The 23,762-nt window shown below is 35.2% G+C and overlaps 4 protein-coding genes across 8 annotated transcripts; 2 read left to right on the top strand and 2 right to left on the bottom strand.

Moving 5' to 3' along the window:
• The first annotated feature begins 1,248 nt into the window (after positions 1-1,248).
• LOC112507489 (pentatricopeptide repeat-containing protein At1g15510, chloroplastic) lies at positions 1,249-5,538 on the top strand. 3 transcript variants are annotated; one of them, XR_003068532.1, is made up of 3 exons: positions 1,249-1,331; positions 1,645-5,107; positions 5,457-5,538. XR_003068532.1 is itself a non-coding variant. In XM_025112101.1 (2 exons), exon 2 carries the CDS (start codon positions 1,656-1,658, stop codon positions 4,254-4,256), a length of 2,601 nt encoding a protein of 866 aa, XP_024967869.1. In that variant the 5' UTR covers positions 1,249-1,331; positions 1,645-1,655; the 3' UTR covers positions 4,257-5,351. The 3 variants fall into 3 exon arrangements, 1 of the variants encoding a protein (XP_024967869.1); XR_003068533.1 differs by lacking the exon at positions 5,457-5,538 and having other exon boundaries at positions 1,645-4,819; positions 4,853-5,351; XM_025112101.1 differs by lacking the exon at positions 5,457-5,538 and having other exon boundaries at positions 1,645-5,351.
• A 45-nt stretch (positions 5,539-5,583) lies between these two features.
• LOC112507351 (heavy metal-associated isoprenylated plant protein 28) lies at positions 5,584-6,354 on the top strand. The gene is made up of 3 exons (XM_025111905.1): positions 5,584-5,673; positions 5,765-5,840; positions 5,926-6,354. Exons 1-3 carry the CDS (start codon positions 5,668-5,670, stop codon positions 6,324-6,326), a joined length of 483 nt encoding a protein of 160 aa, XP_024967673.1. The 5' UTR covers positions 5,584-5,667; the 3' UTR covers positions 6,327-6,354.
• Positions 6,355-6,550: 196 nt separating this feature from the next.
• On the bottom strand, positions 6,551-12,198 carry LOC112507350. 3 transcript variants are annotated; one of them, XM_025111904.1, is made up of 9 exons: positions 12,083-12,198; positions 11,603-11,935; positions 11,339-11,390; positions 11,188-11,247; positions 11,019-11,100; positions 10,752-10,896; positions 8,557-8,647; positions 7,360-7,426; positions 6,551-7,263 (listed from the first exon to the last, which is right to left on the bottom strand). In XM_025111904.1, the coding sequence occupies exons 3-9, from the start codon at positions 11,362-11,364 to the stop codon at positions 6,724-6,726; spliced, it is 1,011 nt and encodes a 336-aa protein (XP_024967672.1). In that variant the 5' UTR covers positions 11,365-11,390; positions 11,603-11,935; positions 12,083-12,198; the 3' UTR covers positions 6,551-6,723. The 3 variants fall into 3 exon arrangements, with proteins under 3 accessions (XP_024967672.1, XP_024967670.1, XP_024967671.1); XM_025111902.1 differs by having other exon boundaries at positions 11,202-11,247; XM_025111903.1 differs by lacking the exon at positions 12,083-12,198 and having other exon boundaries at positions 11,202-11,247; positions 11,603-12,044.
• An 11,014-nt stretch (positions 12,199-23,212) lies between these two features.
• LOC112507977 (VQ motif-containing protein 10) lies at positions 23,213-23,691 on the bottom strand. Its single transcript, XM_025112742.1, has one exon. It carries the CDS (start codon positions 23,522-23,524, stop codon positions 23,231-23,233), a length of 294 nt encoding a protein of 97 aa, XP_024968510.1. The 5' UTR covers positions 23,525-23,691; the 3' UTR covers positions 23,213-23,230.
• Between the last annotated feature and the right edge of the window lie 71 nt (positions 23,692-23,762).

The raw sequence follows: 23,762 nt of genomic DNA, 5'->3' as shown, positions 1-23,762 counted from the left end.
TCTATCGACGCTCTCCTGTCTAGAACTCTATTCGGCCGATTTCAAATCGCAAAGGTAAGGGGCTGTTCTTCATCTATCGATTATTTTCTTTTAGATTGCTGCTGCTACTCTTCATCTGTTCTATGATTTCGATTGCTGCTGCTACTCTTCATCTGTTCTATGATTTTGATTGCTGCTGCTACTCTTCATTTGTTCTATGATTTCGATTGCTGCTTGCTACTCTTCATTTGTTCTATGATTTCGATTGCTGCTGCTACTCTTCATCTGTTCTATGATTTCGATTGCTGCTTGCTACTGTTCATCTATTCTATGATTTCGATTGCTGCTTGTCATGTTCATCTATTCTATGATTATCGATTGCTGCTACCGTTCATCTATTCTGTAAACCCTCGCCCTCTCTGTCCCCATCGCTACTGCTCTGCTGCTAAAAGTGAAGTAATCCATCTTTTTTGACGTTGAATTTATGATCCATCAATTAAACTTTTATGCTGTTGGATACTTAGATTTTAAATCACTATAGCCTACAGGAAGCCTCACTCACGGTAGTGATTTTGCTTATAAAAAACCATAAGGCATGACCTTCTCAAGTTTGCATTTCCTTCTGCTACACCAACTTGTTTTTTGTCCAAGATTGTTTGAAAGATTTATGTTTAAGGTTGAAAAACTATGAGCCATGGCATATCACTATTGTTCTTCATTTGTTCTTTATGTTTGCCATTTTATTAATTTTTTTATGTTATGTGGTTGTAATTTTATTTTCCTTCCACTGTTGTTTGAGCAACTATTTAATACATAGCTCGAATATTTTATTTTTCAGAAATATCATTTGCCTTAAAAAATGAACAACAATATACTAAACAGCCCATAGTTAATCCTCAGGGGTAAATTGGTCATTTCTGTTATTCAGACTGTTGATTCAGATAGAAAAGTAAAGAGCAACCCAAATTTATCCAGACAAACAAATTTATCCATACAGGACTTAATAGAAAATTTGGTAAACAGCCCCAAAGTGAGGAGATGACATGAGGCTACGACGAGTCTTAGGGGGTGTTTGGAATTACTTATAAAAATAATTTATTGACTTATTTCGGTATGATATCGGTAATAAACACTTTTGAGTTTTTGATAAACAACTTATACCAATATTAAATAGGTAATAAAAAATTAAATCGGTAACAAGGAGAACTTAAACTTAATATCTGCTTTTACGAAACAATCCCAAACACCCTTTGAATTCCTATCTTTTAGCATCTAGTATCCACAGTTGCAAGCTCCAAAAACAAAATTCCCTGGCTGATAATTCTCTCACCTCGCCCTGTTTGATTCCTCAGGTTAGTGCTTCAATCTGTTCTGTAAGTGGCTTTTATCATGTTTTCAATCCGTTTTATATGCGGATGATTAGTTGGTTTTGAATTTGGTTTCCTGAATCTTCATGAAAAAAGTAGTGAAACCGTTTGATGCATACCTTATTGGAACGACGATTGCGAATTACAGGAAGAAATTGTTGCAATTTCGGTATCAAGTAATAAATGATACCTTGCGAACTTTTTCCTTTGTTTTAAAAAGGTTTTTGCGTGTTATCATGAAACGACGTTGCATACAAGCGAATCTTTGATACTTTAAACACTGAAATTCTTTATGCAGGTATCTCGCAAATGGCGGTCTCAGCTAAACCTCCAACAGTTGCTTCATGTCACTCCGATCTTTCCAACTCTCTTCACCGTAACTGTATGTCCAATACTATAAAGTTCTCAATTTCATTACGGACCTGTAAACTTTCCCTAAAGAAGAACAATGAAATATCCGTAGCCAGTACTGATTCCATCGACACTAGAGACCCCAATTCCGTAATATGCGACCTCTGCCTTAGTGGGAATCTAGAACAAGCTCTAACACAGCTAAATACAATGAAAGAACTCCAACTTACGGTCGATGAAGAAACTTTTATCTCGCTAGTCGAACTCTGCGAGCGGAAACGAGCAGAGCCTGAAGGGTGTCAAGTGTACTCTTTAATATCCAATTCGACAACCCATTTGAGTATCAGACTTGGGAACTCGTTGTTGAGCATGTTTGTTAGGTTGCGTAATTTGGTCGACGCATGGTATGTGTTTGGTAAAATGTCTGAGAGAGATGTGTTTTCTTGGAATGTTTTGATCGGTGGGTATGCTAAAGCTGGATACTTTGATGAGGCGTTGAATTTGTATCATCGAATGCTATGGGACGGGCAGAGACCCGATGTGTATACTTTTCCTAGTGTTTTGAGGACTTGTGGGGGCGTACCAGATTTAGGTAGGGGCAGAGAGGTTCATGTTCATGTAATGAGATTTGGGTTTCAATCTGATATTGATGTGAATAACTCTTTGATGACTATGTATGCGAAATGCGGGGATGTATATAGTGCTCGGTTGGTGTTTGATAAAATGCCTGAAAAGGATAGAATATCATGGAATGCCATGATTTCGGGATACTTCGAAAACGAGGAGTGTTTGGGAGGGCTTAAATTGTTTCTTAACATGCTTGATTACCTTGTGGTTCCGGATTTGAGGACTATGACTAGTGTAATCTCAGCTTGCGAGTTCATTGGCGACGAGAGATTAGGAAAGGTTGTTCATGGGTATGCCGCAAAACATGATTTTGGAAAGGATGTTTCTATTAGTAATTCATTAATACAACTTTACTCAAGCATTGGAGCTTGGGAAGAAGCAGAAAAGGTTTTTACCAGAGTTGAATCAAAGGATGTGGTATCGTGGACATCCATGATTTCAGGTTATGAGAATAACGGGTTACCTGAAAAGGCCGTGGAAATCTACAAGAAGATGGAGACAGAAGGCGTTGAGCCTGATGAAATCACCATTGCTAGTGTTCTTTCCGCTTGCGCTTCATTAGGTCGCTTAGATATGGGTATTGAGCTACATGAGTTTGCCAAGAGAACTGGACTTTTATCGTATGTCATAGTCACCAACGCTTTAATTGATCTATATTCCAAATGTAAACTTATCGATAAGGCTTTGGAAGTCTTCCAACTCATCCCCAACAAGAATGTGATATCTTGGACTTCAATCATACTCGGTCTCCGGATCAACAATCGGAGCGTTGAGGCCCTTAGTTTCTTTAGAAGGATGAAAGCTAGTTTAATGCCGAATTCAATTACCTTGATTTCCGTCCTTTCTGCTTGTGGTAGGATAGGAGCTCTGATGACCGGAAAAGAGATACATGCCTATGCGTTAAGAATTGGACTCGGGTTTGATGGATTCCTACCTAACGCACTCCTCGACATGTATGTAAGATGTGGGAGGATGGATATTGCATGTAACCAATTCAATTCACACGAGAAAGACATTGCTTCTTGGAATACACTCTTAACCGGCTATGCCGAAAGAGGACAAGGCAAAGATGCCATCGAGCTATTTAACAAAATGGATGTAAAACCAGATGCTGTTACCTTTATTTCTTTGTTATGTGCTTGTGGTAGATCCGGGATGGTTGCAAATGGTTTGGACTATTTCAACCGTATGACAGAGGATTATGGTCTTGCCCCAAACGTGAAGCATTATGCTTGTGTAGTTGATTTACTTGGACGAGCTGGGAAACTTGAAGAAGCTCACAGGTTCATTGAAAAAATGCCTATAAAACCAGATCAAGCGATATGGGGAGCATTGTTAAATGCGTGCAGGATCCACAAGCAGGTTGAGTTAGGGGAAGTTGCAGCCCAACATATACTTGATATGGATGAACCTGAGAGTGTCGGATATTACGGACTTTTATGTGATTTCTATGCTGATATTGGCAAATGGGATGAAGTTGGGAGGGTGAAAAAATTGATGAGAGAAAAGGGGGTGACCGTTGATCCTGGGTGCAGTTGGGTGGAAGTGAAGGGAAGCATCCATGCATTTCTCACTGGTGATCAAAACCATCCTCAAGTGAAAGAAATAAGTGCAGTTTTGGATGGTTTTTATGAGAAGATGGAAGAAGTTGGATTCGATGAAGTTGATGGGCCGAAAGCGGAGATTTTGTGTGGGCATAGTGAAAGATTGGCGATTGGATTTGGGCTCATAAATACCGCTCCTGGCATGCCTATACGAGTAACAAAAAATCTTTATATGTGTGAAAACTGTCATAAGATGGTGAAGTTTATTTCCAAAGTTGTGAGGAGAGAGATTGGTGTTAGGGATACCGAAAGTTTTCATCTTTTTAAGGATGGTTCGTGTTCTTGTGGGGATGCTGGTTATAAGCCGAAAACGGAAACAACCAGGTGATATTGCAATGTGCATTTTCCATGTATATATACATGATCATGGTATAATTCTATACTTGAATTATCTGATAAAGGTATGTTCTAACATGTTATTTACATCATCAAGACTTAATAGTAGGTAACGATTCATATACACACACGCCCGCGTTGATGCTAATGCAACTATAATAGTTGCTTGACTGTCTTGATGGAAAACTTGAAAGCTTTTTGCTGTATGGTCGTTACCATAACACTTCACCGTAGGGTTTCTTCTCGGTATTGTCCATGTATCCAATGGAGAAGATGGAATCCATGTGAACACCTCCTTATCTTTCCCAGTTCCCACTCTTGTTTCTTTGCTTCAAAGCTTCTTCCGCCCTAAAATCTATCGATCTTCCTCGCTGGTAAGTTTTCTTTTCTATGCCAACAATGATATATTCCTCTTTCTTACCAAACCAACAGAGAAAGAGGAAGCTGATGGTTTGTGTGCACAGTGCACTTCAGTTTAGGTCTTGAATATATATATGGACTTAATCATTTGAGAACTCCATATATTGTGATAATCGTGAGAACATTTATCTTAAGGTATTGTTTCTTGAAGATGGACTTTCATTTCAGGTCAGTGCTCGTAACCAATCGTATTAGAAGATAAGGAGCAATTAATATGATGACATATTTGACCCGGTGGCGATGTTGGATTTAGATGCTCGATGATTACAAAGTTAAATTTCAACAATTAGACGTCAAATGTTGTTTTATCGTTGTTTACAAACTCATCAAACTTCATAGACTTGTAGTTCTTCAAATGGTTGAAAGCCATACGATCACGAGCCGATGATGAAACAAGAATGTTGTTAGAATCTGGGTTCGTAGGTATAGACCTCTCTTCTTGGTCACCGAATTTACTCGGTGACGATCTAAATACACACTCAAGATTTATGGGAAAGGGACTCTGTCCGTTGGACCCCGCAAAGGGGTGAACCTCTTTAAACCCCGTGCTTTATGATTTGTTAAAATGAAAATACAACAGAAACACGTCTTCTTAACGGTGAAGGGATGTTGACTTTCTATCCAGTCAACGCTCGTGACTTGCGCATTACTGCCCTCAAAAAGTCAAACATCCAATTTATATGCTTTTTATTTGGTATCCAAAATTCAATTTATATCCAATTTGTATGCATGCATCAACTCACTTTGCTTCCACTTCTTTCAATTCTCTAAGGTTTCTGCAAACGAAAGACAAGGAAGAAGTCGGTGCCCATCATCACCTCCCCTCCCACACATCAAGGCCCGCTCACATGCATATACATACACACACACACACACACACATATATATATATATATATATATGTATCTAATACGAATGGAACACAAGAAAGTCGATATAATTGAAGCTCAAAGTCTCTGAAAGACCTGCAAATAAAATCAGCCATGGCGGTAAGCTTTATTTTCCACCTTCATAGACTTGCGACTGTACAAGGATACTTCACCATGCATGTATAATTTACCACTTTAATTTAATTTACAGATCATAGAACTGCAAGTACATGTAGATTGTGCCGGCTGTGAGAACAAGATCCGAAAATCTCTTCAAAAACTCAAAGGTACATGTTTATAATTACTTCAGTAAATTAATCCTTATGAATTTAGAGCACCATCGTAATTTGGGGTTTATTTGATTGGAATTAGGGGTGGAGAACGTAGAAATAGACATGGGGTTACAGAAGGTGACGGTGACGGGATATGCCGACGAGAAAAAGGTGTTGAAGACAGTGAGAAAAACCGGCCGGCGAGCTGAGATCTGGAACGTACCCTACAATCCCGACATCCGCAGCCATAATTACAACGTTAATCAGTATGCTCAACAACAACAACAACAACAGAATGGTAATGGTGGTTCCGGCACCGGTGGCCCCACAGCGACGTTCTATACACGGCAGCCATCTTCGTCGTCATCGTACAACTACTACAAGCATGGTTACGATAACCACCAGAGTTATAACCCGATCCAGTCTTCCGGTTTAATTGGACACCAGACCGGTGCTGCCTTTAGTGATGAAAATACCAATGCTGCCTGTAACATCATGTAGCATATATATAAACATCGTATTACTACTATGTTTAACAATGTTTTTTGGTTTTGTTTTCTTAATTGTCAAGTCCTTAATTCAAATCCTACATCTAACTATGTAAGTTCTGTGTTATTTAATGGATTACTAGAAACACCCCTGTGGTTCATCAATGTAATTTCTTGAGTTCTTTAAACCAAAAAAAGATTCAATTCAATGACAAATGTTACTGAGTAAATGCATGGTTTATGGCAAAAGATGATGATTAACTTTACTTTTCAAACCCAAATCTCCCATCAACAACAATCATACAGACTCTGAAATATCAGGAGGAGAGCTATATGTCTGTCTGTTGATTCAAAGAACATCATCTACACTTTTTATCTTTTTCTGTTTTACATACCGTATAAAACACACATTAAATCCATGCAACCTCTGGTGTACTAGTCCTAGCTCGAGCCTCTGCCAGCGACACAGCCATGGCTAGCATCATCTGCTCTTCAAAGCTCTCAGGAACAACTATGGTTCCTCCGAAACCATTCTCCATCTCCTCCTCATCATCTTGTTGCCCGTATCTGCTTCCATCATCATCTATTGCGTTCGAATTATCATACCCATATGCATTTTCACCCATCGCTGAAGAATCTTGCACCCATTCTCCCTCTGATCTTATTCCCAGATGGTTATCAAGTGATAACCCTGTTGGATGCTGCACGTTGTATGTTGATATATTCCCACCGTAACTGTTGTAATTAGTGGACGATTCTCCTCCCATTTGCTGGCGTTCAGCAAGGGCGGCGATAGCACATGCAAGACCACCAGAAGGTGATGAGGTTGAAGATGACGATTCTGCAGCCTGTGGGGCCATGGATGCCAAAACACGAACTTCTGTTGCGTATTTTGCTAATTGGGCAGCATCACCATAATTAGAGCTATGGTGTTGGTGCTTCCCATCCTCCTATGCAATCCCATCAAACCATCAACAACAAAGATCTTAAAATGTATAAATAAAATACAAGAAATTTGAACTTATAAGCTATAAACTCAAAAGTACCTGATATGATAACCAGATGGCTTCCATAAGCATTATGTTCTCTGGATCAAGATCAAACTCATCCTCTCTGCATTCAGATCAGATATCCCATATCAAGATCAACTCTACTTGTTAAGCAAGATGCACTAATTAGATGCTAATTATGCTTAATGTTTGGATGTACCTAAAGCTTGCTAATTTGAGTTCATTCTTATGTTTCTTGCTTGATCACAAATGGATCTTTGAATTCCCTTGGATATTTGATGATTATAATTTCATACACTTTCAACCAAAAAGGTTTGACTTCATAGTTTTAGGTTCAATCTATCAGCCAATTTACTTCGGTTGGTCAAAGTAAGGTCTACAAATGTCGAAAATGGACTAGTCCCTAGCAAGATTAGCAAGCTCGCATCTTGTAGGAGGTTGGGAGTTCAAGAAATAACCATCAATGACATAAACAAGATGACTCAAAACCATGGCAGGATTTCAATATCCACAAAGCTACCTTAATGGGCTATTACTGAACACCAACAATGATGCCACCTCCGTGAATCCATCCTACTAAATTGCGCTCTTTTGACTTTGTGAGTCAAACACACCGTTCTTAACTTCAAAAGTAATATGGATTTATTTGTTTTTCAAGATATGTTAACAACATAACAATCTACAAGAGGTACTAAACACTGGAAAAAGAAGTAATAGGTAGACATAGCTAGTAGCAGAACTGATATTCAAAGCCGATACAGGATAATTATTTTGAGAAGAAAGAAGAAAACAATATCCTCGAATGTCTTCAAAATTGAAATCCCGGCATTTTAACGGAATCCCAAGGGGGTAGTTGGTATTTTGCAGGATTTCATAGGATTTGTTTGTAATAATGTTTTAAATTACGTTAAAAATACTTGTTTGTAATACTCAATTAATAAAAAGGTAATTTAATTATTTTTAATAATTTATTCATAAATAATGGAATTCAATTCTATTCCAAATCCTACAAACCGAACACACAAAAGATTCTAAACCCTTCTAATTCCAAATCCTTCCACAAAAGCCAAATCACTCAAAAACATTCCGTAAAACCAAACGGGCCTAAGTGTCACCGAAATGATCTAATTCATCAAAGAGACTAGCTTGGACAGCTCTGAAAATGCAATAACTTTCCTTTAGCATAAACATTCCGAATTCCTTTAGCTCTTAAAATAAAATAAAAAGGCATACCTATTCTCCCTCAAGCGTTGAGGATGTCTAACTGTTGTGGCACCCTGCTGTGGAACGGAAACAATTTCCTCACCTTCAGAAGAAGATGTCACTGCATATATAAAGCTTATTATATTAATGGAAAGAAGGGAAAAAACTACACCATAATAACCGTACTATAAAAACACTCCTTTGAAGTGCAAAAAAAAAAACAGCAAACAGAGAATACACAGCAAACTGTTCATTATCATCAAACAATATCCGTGATTTTGGACCTAAATCCAGCTTGGGAAACCATTCGTCGCCATGGAGTTCATCAAGTAAGTCGTCTATTACAGGTACAGGGAATGTGTCCTTCATAGCTTAACTTAGAACTCTATAATCAACATACACTCCAACTTCCATCAGGATGTAAAACAAAGAGAGCTAGGAAGCATATGTTTTCAGTTTCAGAATTTCGCACATATGGCCTAATACTTAGGGGTTGTGTCATTTCCTTCAAGTGGATGTAATGCTTTTGACCCGAAGTGTGGAAGGAGGCCTTCGAAAGCCACCAGCTCTTGATATACACTTTCAAAACTTCATACCATTTATCACAATGCTTCTATTATTGCTTCACTCTCGGTCTCCTAGCAATTTATGTGCCAATAAAATTTCCCATACAACCACTATCAGTTGAACTTATGGGGTTACATTCATACATGCCTATAACTCAAATGAAAGAGGTGGACACGTGTCTAGAGAAAGCATGCAATGATAGCAAGTTCAATAGTCTCAGTTTTTCTTGTTGCTCTTCTTTCTTCTCCTAATTTATTCCCACCTCTTGTAGTTGAATCATAATAGGTGTGGCTGTTTGCCTTGATGATCTGCTACAATATGGCTACTCATACGAAAGCATAATCATCGTTTCTTTCTAATTTGCATTCTGTTCTTTGGTCAACTTTTTAATGAGAACTAATTTTGGGTCTTCTACCTTGTTTAGCAGCAACTTACTTGTTTCCATCATGTGAGTTTCCGGCTAGCAGCATTTGCCTTCTCCTTATCTCCCATGGGATGATATTCAGTTACCAAATAGCCTCTCTAAATGAGATAGGTTTCCATCAACATTCATTCCTCAATCCCTCCTCTATTAATTTCTCAAGGTCACTAATAGTTTTCAATGTTAACCCCTGTGCTAATTGGAACATGCCCAGAGGGACCTTCATTTCTATTGGGTTTCTCCAAATCTAACAAAGCTTCCATACCCTTAAGCACTACAACAACTTTTCATCAAGCCCCTTCTACAATAACAATGAAGAGTGTTGTTGTGCAACTCACTTATCTAGGCTTCCAAATTATTAATTGTCCAAAAACTGTTTGTTATTTCCCTTGGATTATTTCATTTTATTTACCTGTATTGATTTTTATTTAATATGAATATATATATATATATATATAGAGAGAGAGAGAGAGAGAGAGATTTATATATTAGGAAACAATCGACACATTTATGGAAAATGATCGGGGTTCATTCATCATCATCAACATATTAATGGAAGATGATAGGGTTCATTAGTTATAATCATTACTTTAGATTAGGAAACAATCTAGATATTTATATAACCAGATAGTTTTTAATCATCAGGCTAGGATGGACGGTTAAGATTTCCATGGTTTATATTTGAAACTTCCTCTATCTCTCTCTATAAAAATTTATTTGCTTCAAGAAATTTGGTATGACAGTTGTGAGATTGATTTCCACGCTTGCAAATAAGAGCTCAGCGCACATCACCCAAATCATTGGTTGGATACTAGATGTAGTCTTTCCGCCAAGAAAAATGCATAGCATTGATAATGCTCTAGTAATCAAACAGGCTCAAATATCAAATGAAACCACTCCTTTAAAGATGAAGGAAAGACTGGCAACAGAAGAATGATAGAGATGCAGCAAACCGAAAGGGTTCAAACTTCACCAAAGGTAAGGAGTGTGTGTTAGTATTTGCTGTATACATATATATATGTTATATTCTTCAAAAATAAAAGAATTTAGATAGAAGATGGATAAATTATTCATTCATCCATGATAAGCTTACTATATTTCCCTTCCTGCTTATTTACACTAGCATTCATTTAAATTCCTATCTCGGCACATACCTAATAACAATTAGCAACATTATAACAAAAATACCACTTTATAATAACAACTAATTCTATTTCTGCCCCTTCCCGGCACATACCTGCTCTGGAGAAATACTCAGCCTCACTTGGTTCAATTATCCTGCTAGAAGAGCTCATATCTTGCCTTTTTAGCATTCTTTCCTCTTCATCTTGAATTTCTTGCTGTCTCATTCTTATTTTTGCTTCTATCACCCTTTGTTCTTCCTATAACACAATACAAGAATACCCAAAAAAATTAAAAATAAATAAAACCCGCACCAAGTACTCCAAGAGAACAGAGACAATAGAATGACTAACTAAGCATGTTGCACTGAATTAGTGCTTACGATTTGCTCCTGCCCCTTTTCCTCTTTCGTCTTCATGCCTCTATACTCCACAGCGTAATTCAATGTTTTACAAAAGGGACACCTAAGTATCGTTAAGAAATTGAAAACACGAACCACATAATTTGGAACACTAACAAGATCAACAACAATGAAAATTTGAAAATCATACACCAACAAGGATACTGCGTGGGACGAGTAGAATTGGGGGTCTTCATCTGCAGGAAACACTCTGATTGAACAACAAAAATGTTAGAAATTAATCATATTGCTTTCAAATATCCTCACTTGAGCAACACAGATGACAAACACATGATATTTACCGGTACAAATGCCTTTGGTGCAACATCTTGATCTATTTAGACTTGGATAATACTGAAAATGGTTCACGAAAAGATATAAATGTATCAGAAAGACATAATTGAAACAAATTCCAGCTATCAATCTCCGATGTCAATAGAATTGAAACCTAATAGTTTAAGACACCATCTCAATAGAATCTTGAACAGCTACAAGATTAATTTTTCAATCAAGATATTGAAAGCTTTGAAACAAGAAACATAGAGAATTAGAACAGAAACACAGACCAAGAAGCAAATTGGGCATTCTTCAAGATCGCAACTGCAGTCATCGTCTCCAGGATAGCAAGGAGCGAGCTTGGAATCGAGTATAAGCTTACGAAGCTTCTTGTGATCTACGTCTTTGTGTTGATATAACCCTTGAGGCCTTGTATACTTGTCGTCCACTAGCTGTCGCCTCCTACCCAGTTTATTCCCCATTCAAGATCAAATTAACTCCTCGTATCTTCCCTTCAATTTCGTAACAAAACCCTAAATTCCTAATTTCACCATTTACAGATAGAATCGTTGGGTCACAAGAAAACACGTAGTTGAAACAAGAAAATCGATGGCCTTAACATCCTGCAAAATCACGAGTAGGAAGAAAGAAACTTTTTTAATATGGAAATCAAGAAACAATTGAAAATTGGGAGAAAGAAAAGGGGGAAGTTTGAAGTAAGATTGGAGGTGTGAAATTGTGTAAAAGAAAGATGGGGAGTTGAAGAAAACCTTGAATTTGTTGGAGTTTGATGAGAAATGGAAAAGTGTGCGTTGAGGGTGGTTAGATATAACAGATAGAAGGGGAGGTTACGGTATGGAGATCGAGAGATTTGTAGAGGAGAAGAGGGGACACGATCAGATCAGAACTTTCTCTGAATTATATTACCTCTCAACATTCATCCATTTTAATGTTATAACTATAAACGAATATGTAATGAGATACAACTTTATTTTAATGTTTTATTTTAATTTTTTATTTATATTAATATAATATAGTTTATGTGATTTTGAAAAAAATAATATTTTATTTTTGAATAAAAATAAATTTAAATATATAATAAAATTTTCAAAAAATATATACATATTAATATCAAATTAATTATTGAAAAGTTCTTATTTTTTATATAATTAACTTTAATTTAATTTTTTATTATAATTTAATTTAATTTAAATAATAAAGTAATTTATTTTTGGCTTAATAATAATTTTTTATAAAAATAATAATTCTCTTAGAACTCAATTATTATTTTAATTATATTTTAGATTTTTTATATTTAAAATGAGATGTTTATTTTGTATTTGATTATGTTTATCTACAGTTAGTTATACGAATTCAAAAATAGAACTTTAATAAGTTGTACTTACACACAATTTACTTGTAATCTTATACGAATGGTTAGTTTTCCTGTCATGATTAACGAGGTTCTCATGATATAATGTAAAATGAAATATAATTGTTTAGTAATTATTTATAATAAAATTAGAGTGTTGAATGATTAAGGGAGGTATATGATACAAAATTATTCAGATGGTTTTAAAACTATTAAACTATAAAAAAATTCTTATCAAACAAAATTTACCTCTTAATAATTCAAAAATTGGTTTTAATAAAATTATTAAAAAATAAACAGATAATCGGTGAGATAATATATAGAGGTTTATTTTAGAAGAATATAATTGGTTTAAATCATAATTGAAGAAATTATGGGATTGTTTTTGTGTGTGTAGTTGACAAATGAAATTGTGGAGAAGAGAAGGGCGAAGAGGTAAAGAATCCAAAAGGGGTTTCATTCCCCACGCGCCATCTTTAGATGCGTGTACGGTACCTTTGCTTTCTTCCTTCAATTACTTGATTCTTCCACTTCTTTTTTATTCTCTTTCTCCCACATTTTCTTTACAAATATCATTCAATATTCACATTTTTCCTTCCAATATTTTAATAAATATTCATCTTTTACAACTTACAAGTTATTGAATCTATTCATTTGTGAATGATTATTAAGGTGTTTTTTAATTTTGTACGAATTTTCTAGAAATTTGAACTTACATGTGTGTATGGGGGTTGGAACGTAAAATTGTTATTGTCGTTAGTATTTTGGAGTATCTGTCATTGGAACTGTTTGATTATGTTACATGGATGGCTTATTGTATAAAAAGACTTTGATTGCTTTCATACCAAGCATGCACAATGAATACTTCCCATTGTCAACAAAATGTGCACATTAGCTTCAAAAACCACCAATATGTAGACTTTGATCATCAGTGTAGTCAATAATTTGTTTGTCGTGATCGTCTCTATTTATTTATGATTTCTTTTATAAAATTGGTATTTAATCGGATGCTTTTTGTTTAGTGATAATAAGACGTGTATGTATGTTCATGAAAAGGTAGAAAACCAGATATATAGAATATGACAGAATATATGCATGAATACAAGGGTAAAGTTCAATAAAAATTTAGTGATAGAAGTATATAAGATGATTTTTTAGACCTAAAACTAGCTCTTTCTTATTAAGCCCAATCATAATTGCGTTGTTTTAAGCCTGTATTGATTAAGACACATCCTACCTCCAAATCCAATAATGGTATTGATTTACTAGTCCTAATTGTTTTTATACTATAAGAAAAATTATAATTTATAACAATGTTTTTTATACTTATGGTAACATTTTGGGTTATTATTTAAGATACATTGGTTCATGTTTATTATATTTGGGTTGTTTAATTGGTTTTTCATTAAGTTTAATATGGATAAAGATGTATTTGTTGATTCATCTGTTTTTATAGATTGCGAAGATTTTTGTTTGGAGGGATTTTCCCATATATCGAAGGAGTGTGTTTAATAATTTGGAGTAGGGTTGTTCAGGGGTTGGGTTGATCGGGTTGAAGACATTTGAACAACTGAATCCAATGTTTGTGGTCTGAAAAATCGTAACTCAACTCAACCCAAATCAAAGTGCAACCTAAACCGTATGAGTTAGTCGGGTTGATACTTTGGTATGTTAAAATATTCTTCTAACCTTGAATATGTTATTTCTCTACTCATAATTTCTTTTTCATCATCAACCATTTAATACAACGTATCCATATTTATTACGTATATTACATTCAGTTAATTTTCTCAATTTATATATATATGTTTATAGTTATTGAACATATATTACGAATGAGTTATATATATAGATATGTGAATAGATTGAAAATATGTATATATGAAGAGTTTACATGATAGTGTAATTGTCTAATTTATACATTAATAGAAATTCAATAATCATATTAAATCCAAAAAATAAAAGGATATTGGGTTTATCGGGTTGGGTTGGGTTCAAATTGTTGGAATAGTGTCCAACATCATAACTATTTGTGGAAACTTTCTATTTTGAGAGGTTTCTATATTGGGAAGCTTTCCATTATTAGCATAGTCCCATTTGGGTTGCCCTCAATAACCCTAAGTATTAACTAAGGATAAGAAAGAGGAGATATCATTTAGTTTGTTAATTTATTATTGAGTAATAAATTAATTAGAAACTAAAAGAAATTAATTAATTAATAAAGAGAGATTAATTAATTATCAAATAGAAAGAAACTGAAGGGAAAATGAATTATAGTGAAAAAGGATGGAAGAGGCCATGGTGGCGTGTTTGGGCATCCCACAGCGCCCCAAACATCAAACCATGGCACTCCCTTGTCACTATAAATCAAGGTCTTCCCTTTCATTTTAGGCATCCCACTTAGGCATGGTAACGGGGCGGGTATGGGGCGGGGTTTGCAATCCCCGTCCCCGGCCCCGGTTTATAGCCATCGGCCCCGGCCCCGGTCCCCGGCGGGTACGGGGAATAACTTTTCGGCCCCGGTCAAATTTTGGTCAACACCCGGTCAACATCTGGTCAACAAACAGTTACCGACCTCGAACTCTCGAAGAAGACGACTGGTGTAGTGGTGTGGTGGACTGGTGGCGGCTGTCACTGTTCACTGTGCAGTTGTGCTCACTGCTCACTGGAAGAAGGAAGAACGCACCGACTGGATGACTGTCGAAGGTCGAAGGTCCACGAGACAAGGACGAGTGTCTGGCAACACCGTGAAGGGGAAGGCGCCGTAAAGGGGAAGGGTCGGAAGGCGCTTAGTCCGTTTAGTCGCTTACTGGTGAGCCGTGAAGAAGGGGAAGGCAACCGGCGCCGGGAAGAAGAATTGGGATTTAGGGTTGGGGAAAGCCGTCAGTCGTGAAGAGTGAAGGGGTTAGGGGAAGTGGGGAACTGCCGAACTGGGGAAGGGTGGAAGGAAGGCGATGGTGTCTAGACTCAAAGCCAAAATCAATGTCAAAGCCAAGGCCCAATTTCCATATAACTATAACCAAAGCCCAATGGACTTATTTATGAATTATGATTTTTTTAATATACCGGGTATGGGGCAGGTCGGGGGATACAATACCCGGCCCCGGCCCCGGCCCCAGCCCCGGTTTGCCTCTACCGGGGATCCCCGGCCCCGGACCCGGTACTCGTTTTAGCGGGGAATCCTCGTCCCCGTTCGGGTCCGGTGAACCGGGTTCCGCACCGGGTCGGGTCAAATCACCATGCCTAATCCCACTTCTAGGCTTCCTTGTGATCTAGAAGTTCTCTTTCTTTCCTCTCTCGCATTCGGTATCTTATTAGAAGGCTAAATCAAGGGTTCCTATTTAATCTTTAAGGGTCTATTGGGTGTGAACCATTTGAGGTGTTCTACTTTGGACACTTGCATCTCAGCGTGTGAGGATCTTCAAGTCTTTCAACTGGCTTGAGTAAAGAAGACAGCTAGACTGTTAGAGGTAATTATTCCCTTTCTTTTATTGTTGTGTTGCTTATAATCATTAGGCTAGCATCCTTTATAGGGTTTAGAGTGAATGCTTGCCATATGAATTTTCGTGTGTTTATTTCCGCTGCCACATGTATGTTTGTATATTCCTATAGGGCTAGAAAACCCTTCACAAATAATAGTAACTCAATATCAACACAATACATACGGTTTAACAATTTTACAACTCGATTAGACATCAGATTGAGTTATTTCGCGTTGGGTTGAGTTATATTGTATTGATCGGGTTGGTCGGGTTTTTGAGTACCCCTAATTTGAAGGGTAGATTTGGAAGGAAAAAAATGGGTTTCAACATAAAACTTTCTTTAAAAACCTATTAAATACTGAATAAACCACTTTCTGTATCATTAAACCATTATTAAACAATTATGTAACTGATCGAATAAATATAAATCTCATTAAATCCATTAAACTACTAACAAATATATGATTTGTTATATACATACATTCATGGACGCAACCTCGACCAAATCCCCGTAAATTGATTAAATATTTTTGAAAACGTGAAACACACACAAAACTAGAAGTGTGCATGTATTTTCCGTCTTTTTTATATTTAATTAACAAAAAATCTCAACGAGGAAATACCAATTAATTGTTTTTTATTTTTATTCAAATATTGGATGGAGTTGGTCACGTGCAAGAGAGCGTGCTCCACTAAACCCCCCATATTCATCATTGCGTCTCCTTATCTTTTTACCCCGGAATGATGCCCATGTGGTTCATCTTTTTTTTTTTTCTATACGTCACGAAATATCGTATAAAAAAAAGAGTTAAAATGAAAAATATAAGAATTGATTTGGATTCTTGATCATCTTTAATCTTAAAAGTTATTTATGAATTAAGTTTGATGCGAGGATTGATCTGGTACATCTCATCTTAATATACATTCAAGGATGGAGATCTTTCTTACACTTCTCATTTTAATTCTCAATCTCACTAGAACAACAACTCTGTTATGGATTATGTAGTATATGATTACAATTAGTCGTAACTATTTATATATAGAAGGGTATATTTGGTTAGGAATATGATTTCTCTTGTGAATCGAAAGATCGATTAGTGTGAATCGAAAGATCGATTAGAGTGTATCATTTTTTTCGTGACATTTATCATAAATGGTGCATCATTTGTTATGAATACTGTAAATAAATTCAGTTCCATTATTCATGATAAATTGGGACATGGGTCGTGCTCTCGGTTGTTCATCGATTTCACAGTGAAAGTTAGATGTGTAACTGAAGGTTTTTTTTTCTCTCTCTCACTACAAAAATGATGAGTATCAGTGGTGGAAAAATCCGTCGCTAAAAGCCTATTCCGTCGTTGATCCCCTTGTTAATATATATGTTCATCTACCAGTCTAATACATCATATTCTTAGTGATTACATAAATGCCATGATAAATATGAGTCATTGATTTTCAAGATGAATGACTGTGATTGGTTCACAAAATGAACACCATATATTGGGTTGACAAATGAACTTGCCCATATATATATAGGGTTAGGTTCCGGTGAGAAGAGAAGTTATAGTGAGAAACATAAGAAGAAATATCCACCTTTAGATCAATCCTATATGAATATCAAACTAATGAGGTGCACCGAGATGCACCAGATCAATTATCTTCTAAAACATAATTCATGGTTGTGCATGATTAAAAATGATCAAGAGTCCAGATCTCTTCTTATGTTTCTCATAATAACTTCCTTTCTCACATGATCCTTTGCCTATATGTGTGTGTGTGTGTGTGGAGGGAGGATTAAACGAGAACGGGGACATATGAGAACAAGAAAATGGTCAAATCACATGTGATTTTACATGTATGGAACACAATCAGCGCAAAGGTGAGTAGGCGACCTGACCCGCGACCTAAAATCGCATGAATCACATGTGATTTTACACGTGATATTCGTCATGTAAAATCACATGTAATTTAACCCTTTTTATGTTATCTTATTTAGTTATTGTTTTCATATAAACATAATACAGAGTATCTATGTGTATGAATAAATAAAATAATAATATTAAAATGGCAAAAAGGCATGCAAATGTTTCCAAAAGCTTATCATGATCACAAAAATAGTTGTCTAAGTAATAATTTTGTTTATGTGAAAAAAATATCAATTCAAGTAAATAATCATTACCAATTATCATACAAACAACCTCATATATCCTAAACCACCAATCACACTTTAATTTACTGGTTTGTGTTATAACTCTTTAAATATTACGTTTGTCGGTTAAAAAGATTCCCGTTAGACATGTACAGGAAGTCATCTGATTTAATAGAATTGATCGAACATAATTGGATATGCAATTGCAGCTATATCATATAATATCCAGTCTGGGAATCCAAAATTTCAACACCCAAACTGGATCAGTCAGTTTTTAGATGACAATCCAAAACCCAGTAAAATCGAACCGATCTAATCCACTCCAATTACCATCAAATTATCATCCAACTAATTAGGTCATTTCAATAAGTTTTAAAAATCATTTTTATCCTAATTATATTAAGTGATTTTTCAACATATCATTTATGTCATTTTATATTGTCATCTAGTTTTTACTAAATACATTATCAACAAACAATTATTTTTTCAGCTAAAAAATAAATTATTAACTATAACTGGTTTATCAAACATAACACAATCATAAACCATTTAAAATAAAAAATAATATTTAGAAAATAAAAAATATATTTCTTTAAAAGTAAAGACAAGACACAATCAATTAGTTGGCCTATTCACACCCAATTCCTACTATTTTGGACCAAGTGCCTACCTTAACATATAATATTCCATAATAATATGAACAAATGTCAATTTTTATTTAAAAATTAATGATTTTCAATTATATTTTATTTTTAATAAATTAAAAATCATTCAAACTCTATTTATTTTGATACGTATATTTCACTTGACTTTGATTCATATTTATTAAAAAGTTCCATGTTTTGATAACGTTTAATATATAATTTTTTTGAAATATATAATATTTATATACGATAAATAAACTACATATTGTTAATGTACAACTTCTTAAGAAGTGAAGAACTCACATACCGCTAGGCCAAAGTTTCTTTGGTAATATACAACTTCTTATTATAAAAAAAAATCAGTTATTTAACTTTTGTTAAGCTTATTTTATTATATATTAAGCAGAATTACGAGATAGAGATGAAAACTTTTTTCTTCTTATATTGTTTTGAAATATTTAAGAGTTTAACACTCGATAACGATAAAATGAAGTTTAAAAGACTCGGTCAACAAAACACTAAGAGACCCATACCTTCCATCAGTACAAAATATATAAACACGTGTTTAAGAGTTAATTTTGCTTTCACAACTGATATATATTACTGTTTACATGCAAATATAATAGTATATTTATAACAAAAGAAAATGTCGTACTCCTTATCTTAACAAACATGAAAAGTCAGTTAATTAATTAAGAGAACCTACAGAAAATAACACAGGTATGGACACACACACACACACACATATATATATATATATATATAATGTCGATATCATTTTTTATAGAGCTCAAATTCAATAAAATTCATTGTATTCTAAATCAACATAAAATCAAAAACAAATATAAAAAAGAGTTTTATATTTGGTTTACCCACTTCAAAAAAAAAGCATAGATTTAACCACCAGGGTGGTGCCTGATTGTTTGAGCTTGACTCCAAAGGTCAAAAGAACCAGAATGTTCAAGGTTCAAATCCAAGGAGAAATAAAAATCCTCTTGTGGCCACGGAGATTCAAATGCGATAACTCAGGGTTATCTGCAAAGCAGGTAGTCACCCTGATATTAGGCGGCTCGCATAACAGGTTGGATATCCAGGTTAATTAAACAAAAAACATAGATTTCCAAATCATATTATTACATTACATATAATGAAAGTCATAATATTAAAATGTCATCCTCTATAAAATGCTTAAATACATAAATATTGTATTTAAAACCCTTGTTTTTTAAACATTAGTCTTCATGTTAGATAACTTAAAAGTTAACTTTCATTTAAATAATATTACATTAAAATATCATCAATAAATCTTTTATGTTATTTATTTAATCGTCTTGTCTTTTATCTGTGAGCATTTCATTGGCTACGTAACTAACTTTGATGACATCATATGATAAGCTATGGTTTTTTTTTTAATATTTATCAGTCGTTTTCATACAACCTTTTGAATCTCTAATTTCATTTACGTCCAAGTTTGATTACGTCTCTCTTAGAGCATATACAGTGTAACATCTCAACTTTATGTAGTATACAGTATTTTACCACATAAAGGAAAAACTTTCCCATTTCACAGAAAATAGGAAATTTTCCACATACCTTCTGAAATTATACCCTTTAAGAAGTATCGGATATTCTAGAATACAGTATGTGGGATTACTGTATAACATCAGCACAAAGGTTCAAAAGAACTTGCTAAAATTTAACGAAAAGAGAGTCTTTGACGAACATCCATCAAGTTATCTTCGCATACGTGCTTTTCGTTTATACTTAGCATTTGGAGTAGATGTATCTATGAGTATATGACACATAACTCGTTATCAATTAAACTAAGCGAATACACATAGAAACACAGTACAGAAATATCGAAAGACTAACCAAGTAAATGACATTTCAAGCATGGTGTTTCCCACAGCACGTAGGTACTTTCCATGGTACAATTGGTGTTTTCCTCGATAGCATTACAAAATAATGTGATCTACACCATTATTATTCCACTTTTATAGGTATAACATAATGAAATTATAGACTTTCTTTCCGTAACACTTTTCATCTTAAAATTTATGATGAATCACATATATGTAAGTAATTCACAGTACTAACCTTGCGGTCGATTTGGTGAAAGACGGTACCAACTACGAACCGATTTAAGGGTAAAATATAAATAGAATTTGCCAGACTCCTCATGTGACTTACCTTGCGGCTTAAGTCGTGGCAAAAGTCACCCGTGTCCATTTTTCCATTTGGTTCCAGTGGCTTACGCGACTTAAGTACCGCAACAGGCTGCGTAACCCATTGTTTCTCTGTGATTTCCTACTAAAAGTCCACAATTCACAATTCACCTAAACTTGTGAATTTCACCTTTTGTTGTTGAAAAACGTCTCTCATTGTGAATGGCTTTTAGTTATCCTTTTACTGCTTTAGAGGGCGGTTCTAATGTTTCAAACTAACCGACAATTTGAATTCTATTAGTTCCAAAAAAAAGGTATAAACATATAAAAGGCCGTTTTAGTTCGAAACTTTCTTATAAAAAATGTTGATCATTTTAATACATAATGTAAAAAGAAAATGTACATATATAAATGCAGTATGGTGCATAAAGACAAAGGAATGATAAAATCAACCGTAGCTCGAATCTTGCTATCTAGATATACGTTTGTGGCTACTAGGAGATTTACCTCAGGGTTGTGGACGAAGTTTATAGTCACGAGTCACGACATATCACAAGATTAATCTCGACAAAACCTAGGATCACGCATCTCCAAATGGGCTTGGCTTAACCTTAGAATGATTTGTTTTTAATGGGCTTGGCTAAGCCTTATTGCCTTACTACCTTTGTATGATAAGCTTTCTTTAATGGGCTTAACCCAATGTAGCCCAAATTCTACTTAGGATCGATCTGGGTGTTTTTACTTTGTAGTTTGTGGTAGTGGTAGCCAAAAATCAGTCCAGGGTTGGTCCCGATCGGTCCCAAGGTTGTGCATAACCGGCCATAACCTGTAGCGGTCCCGGACGAAAAGGTGAAGACCGATCAAGCCATTCTATAACCGGTTACGGGGTCCTGGTCCCAACTGGTCCTGATATTAAAAAAAATACTTTTTTTAAATTTTTTTAAGGATATATATTTTTAATACATTATTAAATTTGTCGTACGAGTCACTCAAATACACTTTAAAAATATGTTTTATTATAATTAAGATTACATTGTCTTACAAATTGAGAACTTGGTATGTTAACCTCTCAACCAAAACACATATTTATAGTGTTTTAAGGCCAAAATCTACAAAAAAAAAACGGCTCCCTAACATCTTTCTAACAGCTATAAAACGACTATCTTTTTCGAAATTTTTGGCCTGGCCGGACCGGTCCTTAATCGGTCCCGGTCCCACAGATCTGACAAAATACATAACCGGTCGTAACAGGCGGTCCCATATCTGGTCCTCACCGATCCCGGGCCGGGCCAGTCTTTGGTTCCGGTCCTCCCGTGGTCCTAGGCTTGACTAGGCCGGTTTGGCCATCACTAGTTTGTAGTAATACTGGTCCCAACTTGGGCGCTATGAACACTTGACCAATTTCAACATTTAAAATTTTATATTTTCTATTGTGCTTTATAAAAATTCGACTTAACCAATACCGAACATCATATGCTAGAAGTAATAAGACCGAGTGAGGCATGTCTCAACATGAACCATCTATCGTCGGTCTTGACAATATCAATAATCTATATCTGTCGCAAACAAAAAAACACAGACAATCTCTTTTTTGAAGAAAAAACAACGACAATCTTTTTTTTTCAAGAAAAAACATTGACAATCTTGATAATGCAATCGGGCCCATCGACTATCAAAGTTCCGTTACAACCCTTCCAACCAAACTACAAATGATATCGACATCTTAATAAATAAATAAATAAATAAAATCGAGTGTTTCAAGTTGACTCACTTTAACAGGATAATATTCTATAATTGTAATTGCAATAAACATAAACAAACAATTTTTAACTTTTCTCTGTATGCTTATAAACGTACATCAACAAAATACCAAAAAAAACACATGATTGGCTTGAAATGTCAAACATTCACGTAACCATTTTTTTTGTAAAGCAGGTGATCATCCTGAGATTTAATCAGCTCACATAGCGGGTTGGATATCCAGATTAATTAAAAAGAAGAATGAAATACATGCATATACAAAGTATGGAATTTTATTTATGTATATGGTATTTTATGATTTTATACAAAAAAAAGGATTTAAATTAAATAAATAAACAATTAACATTAATCAGCACAAAATTGATAAATATCATCCATTGAAGGCAACTCCAACAGCAGCTTATCAAGGTCTCTGAACGACATCCCTTTCTTCAACATCGGTGACTTCCCACCACCACCACCGCCACCATCACAACCGCCGCCGTGTGATAACTCGTCGTTAGTAGGGGAAGAGGGTGGCGGAGAATCTTTTCCCGTGAGCCGTTGAACAACAGACTTAAAGCTCATAGCATCGGTCTGAATATACTCGGTGTTGATGATGACCACTTTCACAGAGTTTCCTCTTCCCGATCTTGCCATGATCGTATAACTAATTAATCCTGATCGGAAAATGTAAACAGATAACGGAATCCAAGAACTCTCCGATTGAATCCAATGACGATCGACGATTTACGAACGATCGAAAGGAGTGAACGATGATCGAGGTATGAGTTGATATAGGAATCTAAGTACAAAAAGACGTCGGAAATGAATATATAATTATGTTTGTTGGTGGGTTTATATAGGAATGAGTCCAGGAAGACTTTCTGGATAAGGA

Source organism: Cynara cardunculus, assembly GCF_001531365.2.
Source record: "Cynara cardunculus var. scolymus isolate 2C chromosome LG 2, CcrdV1, whole genome shotgun sequence".
NCBI classification, from domain to species: Eukaryota; Viridiplantae; Streptophyta; class Magnoliopsida; order Asterales; family Asteraceae; genus Cynara; species Cynara cardunculus.
The sequence above is the reverse complement of the archived record's forward strand: the minus strand, read 5'-3'. Positions and strand labels throughout refer to the sequence as shown.

What these genes read in the sequence shown, in the direction of transcription:
- LOC112507489 (XM_025112101.1), top strand. Translation starts at nt 1,656, where the DNA reads ATGGCGGTCTCAGCTAAACCTCCAACAGTTGCTTCATGTCACTCCGAT.
- LOC112507351 (XM_025111905.1), top strand. An exon ending in ATCTCTTCAAAAACTCAAAG is followed by an intron (nt 5,841 to 5,925) that starts GTACATGTTTAT and finishes GATTGGAATTAG; the next exon opens with GGGTGGAGAACGTAGAAATA.
- LOC112507350 (XM_025111902.1), bottom strand. Translation starts at nt 11,794, where the DNA reads ATGGGGAATAAACTGGGTAGGAGGCGACAGCTAGTGGACGACAAGTAT. An exon ending in AATGCCCAATTTGCTTCTTG is followed by an intron (nt 11,391 to 11,602) that starts GTCTGTGTTTCT and finishes AACCATTTTCAG; the next exon opens with TATTATCCAAGTCTAAATAG. An exon ending in AAAAGGGGCAGGAGCAAATC is followed by an intron (nt 10,897 to 11,018) that starts GTAAGCACTAAT and finishes ATTGTGTTATAG; the next exon opens with GAAGAACAAAGGGTGATAGA.
- LOC112507977 (XM_025112742.1), bottom strand. Translation starts at nt 23,524, where the DNA reads ATGGCAAGATCGGGAAGAGGAAACTCTGTGAAAGTGGTCATCATCAAC.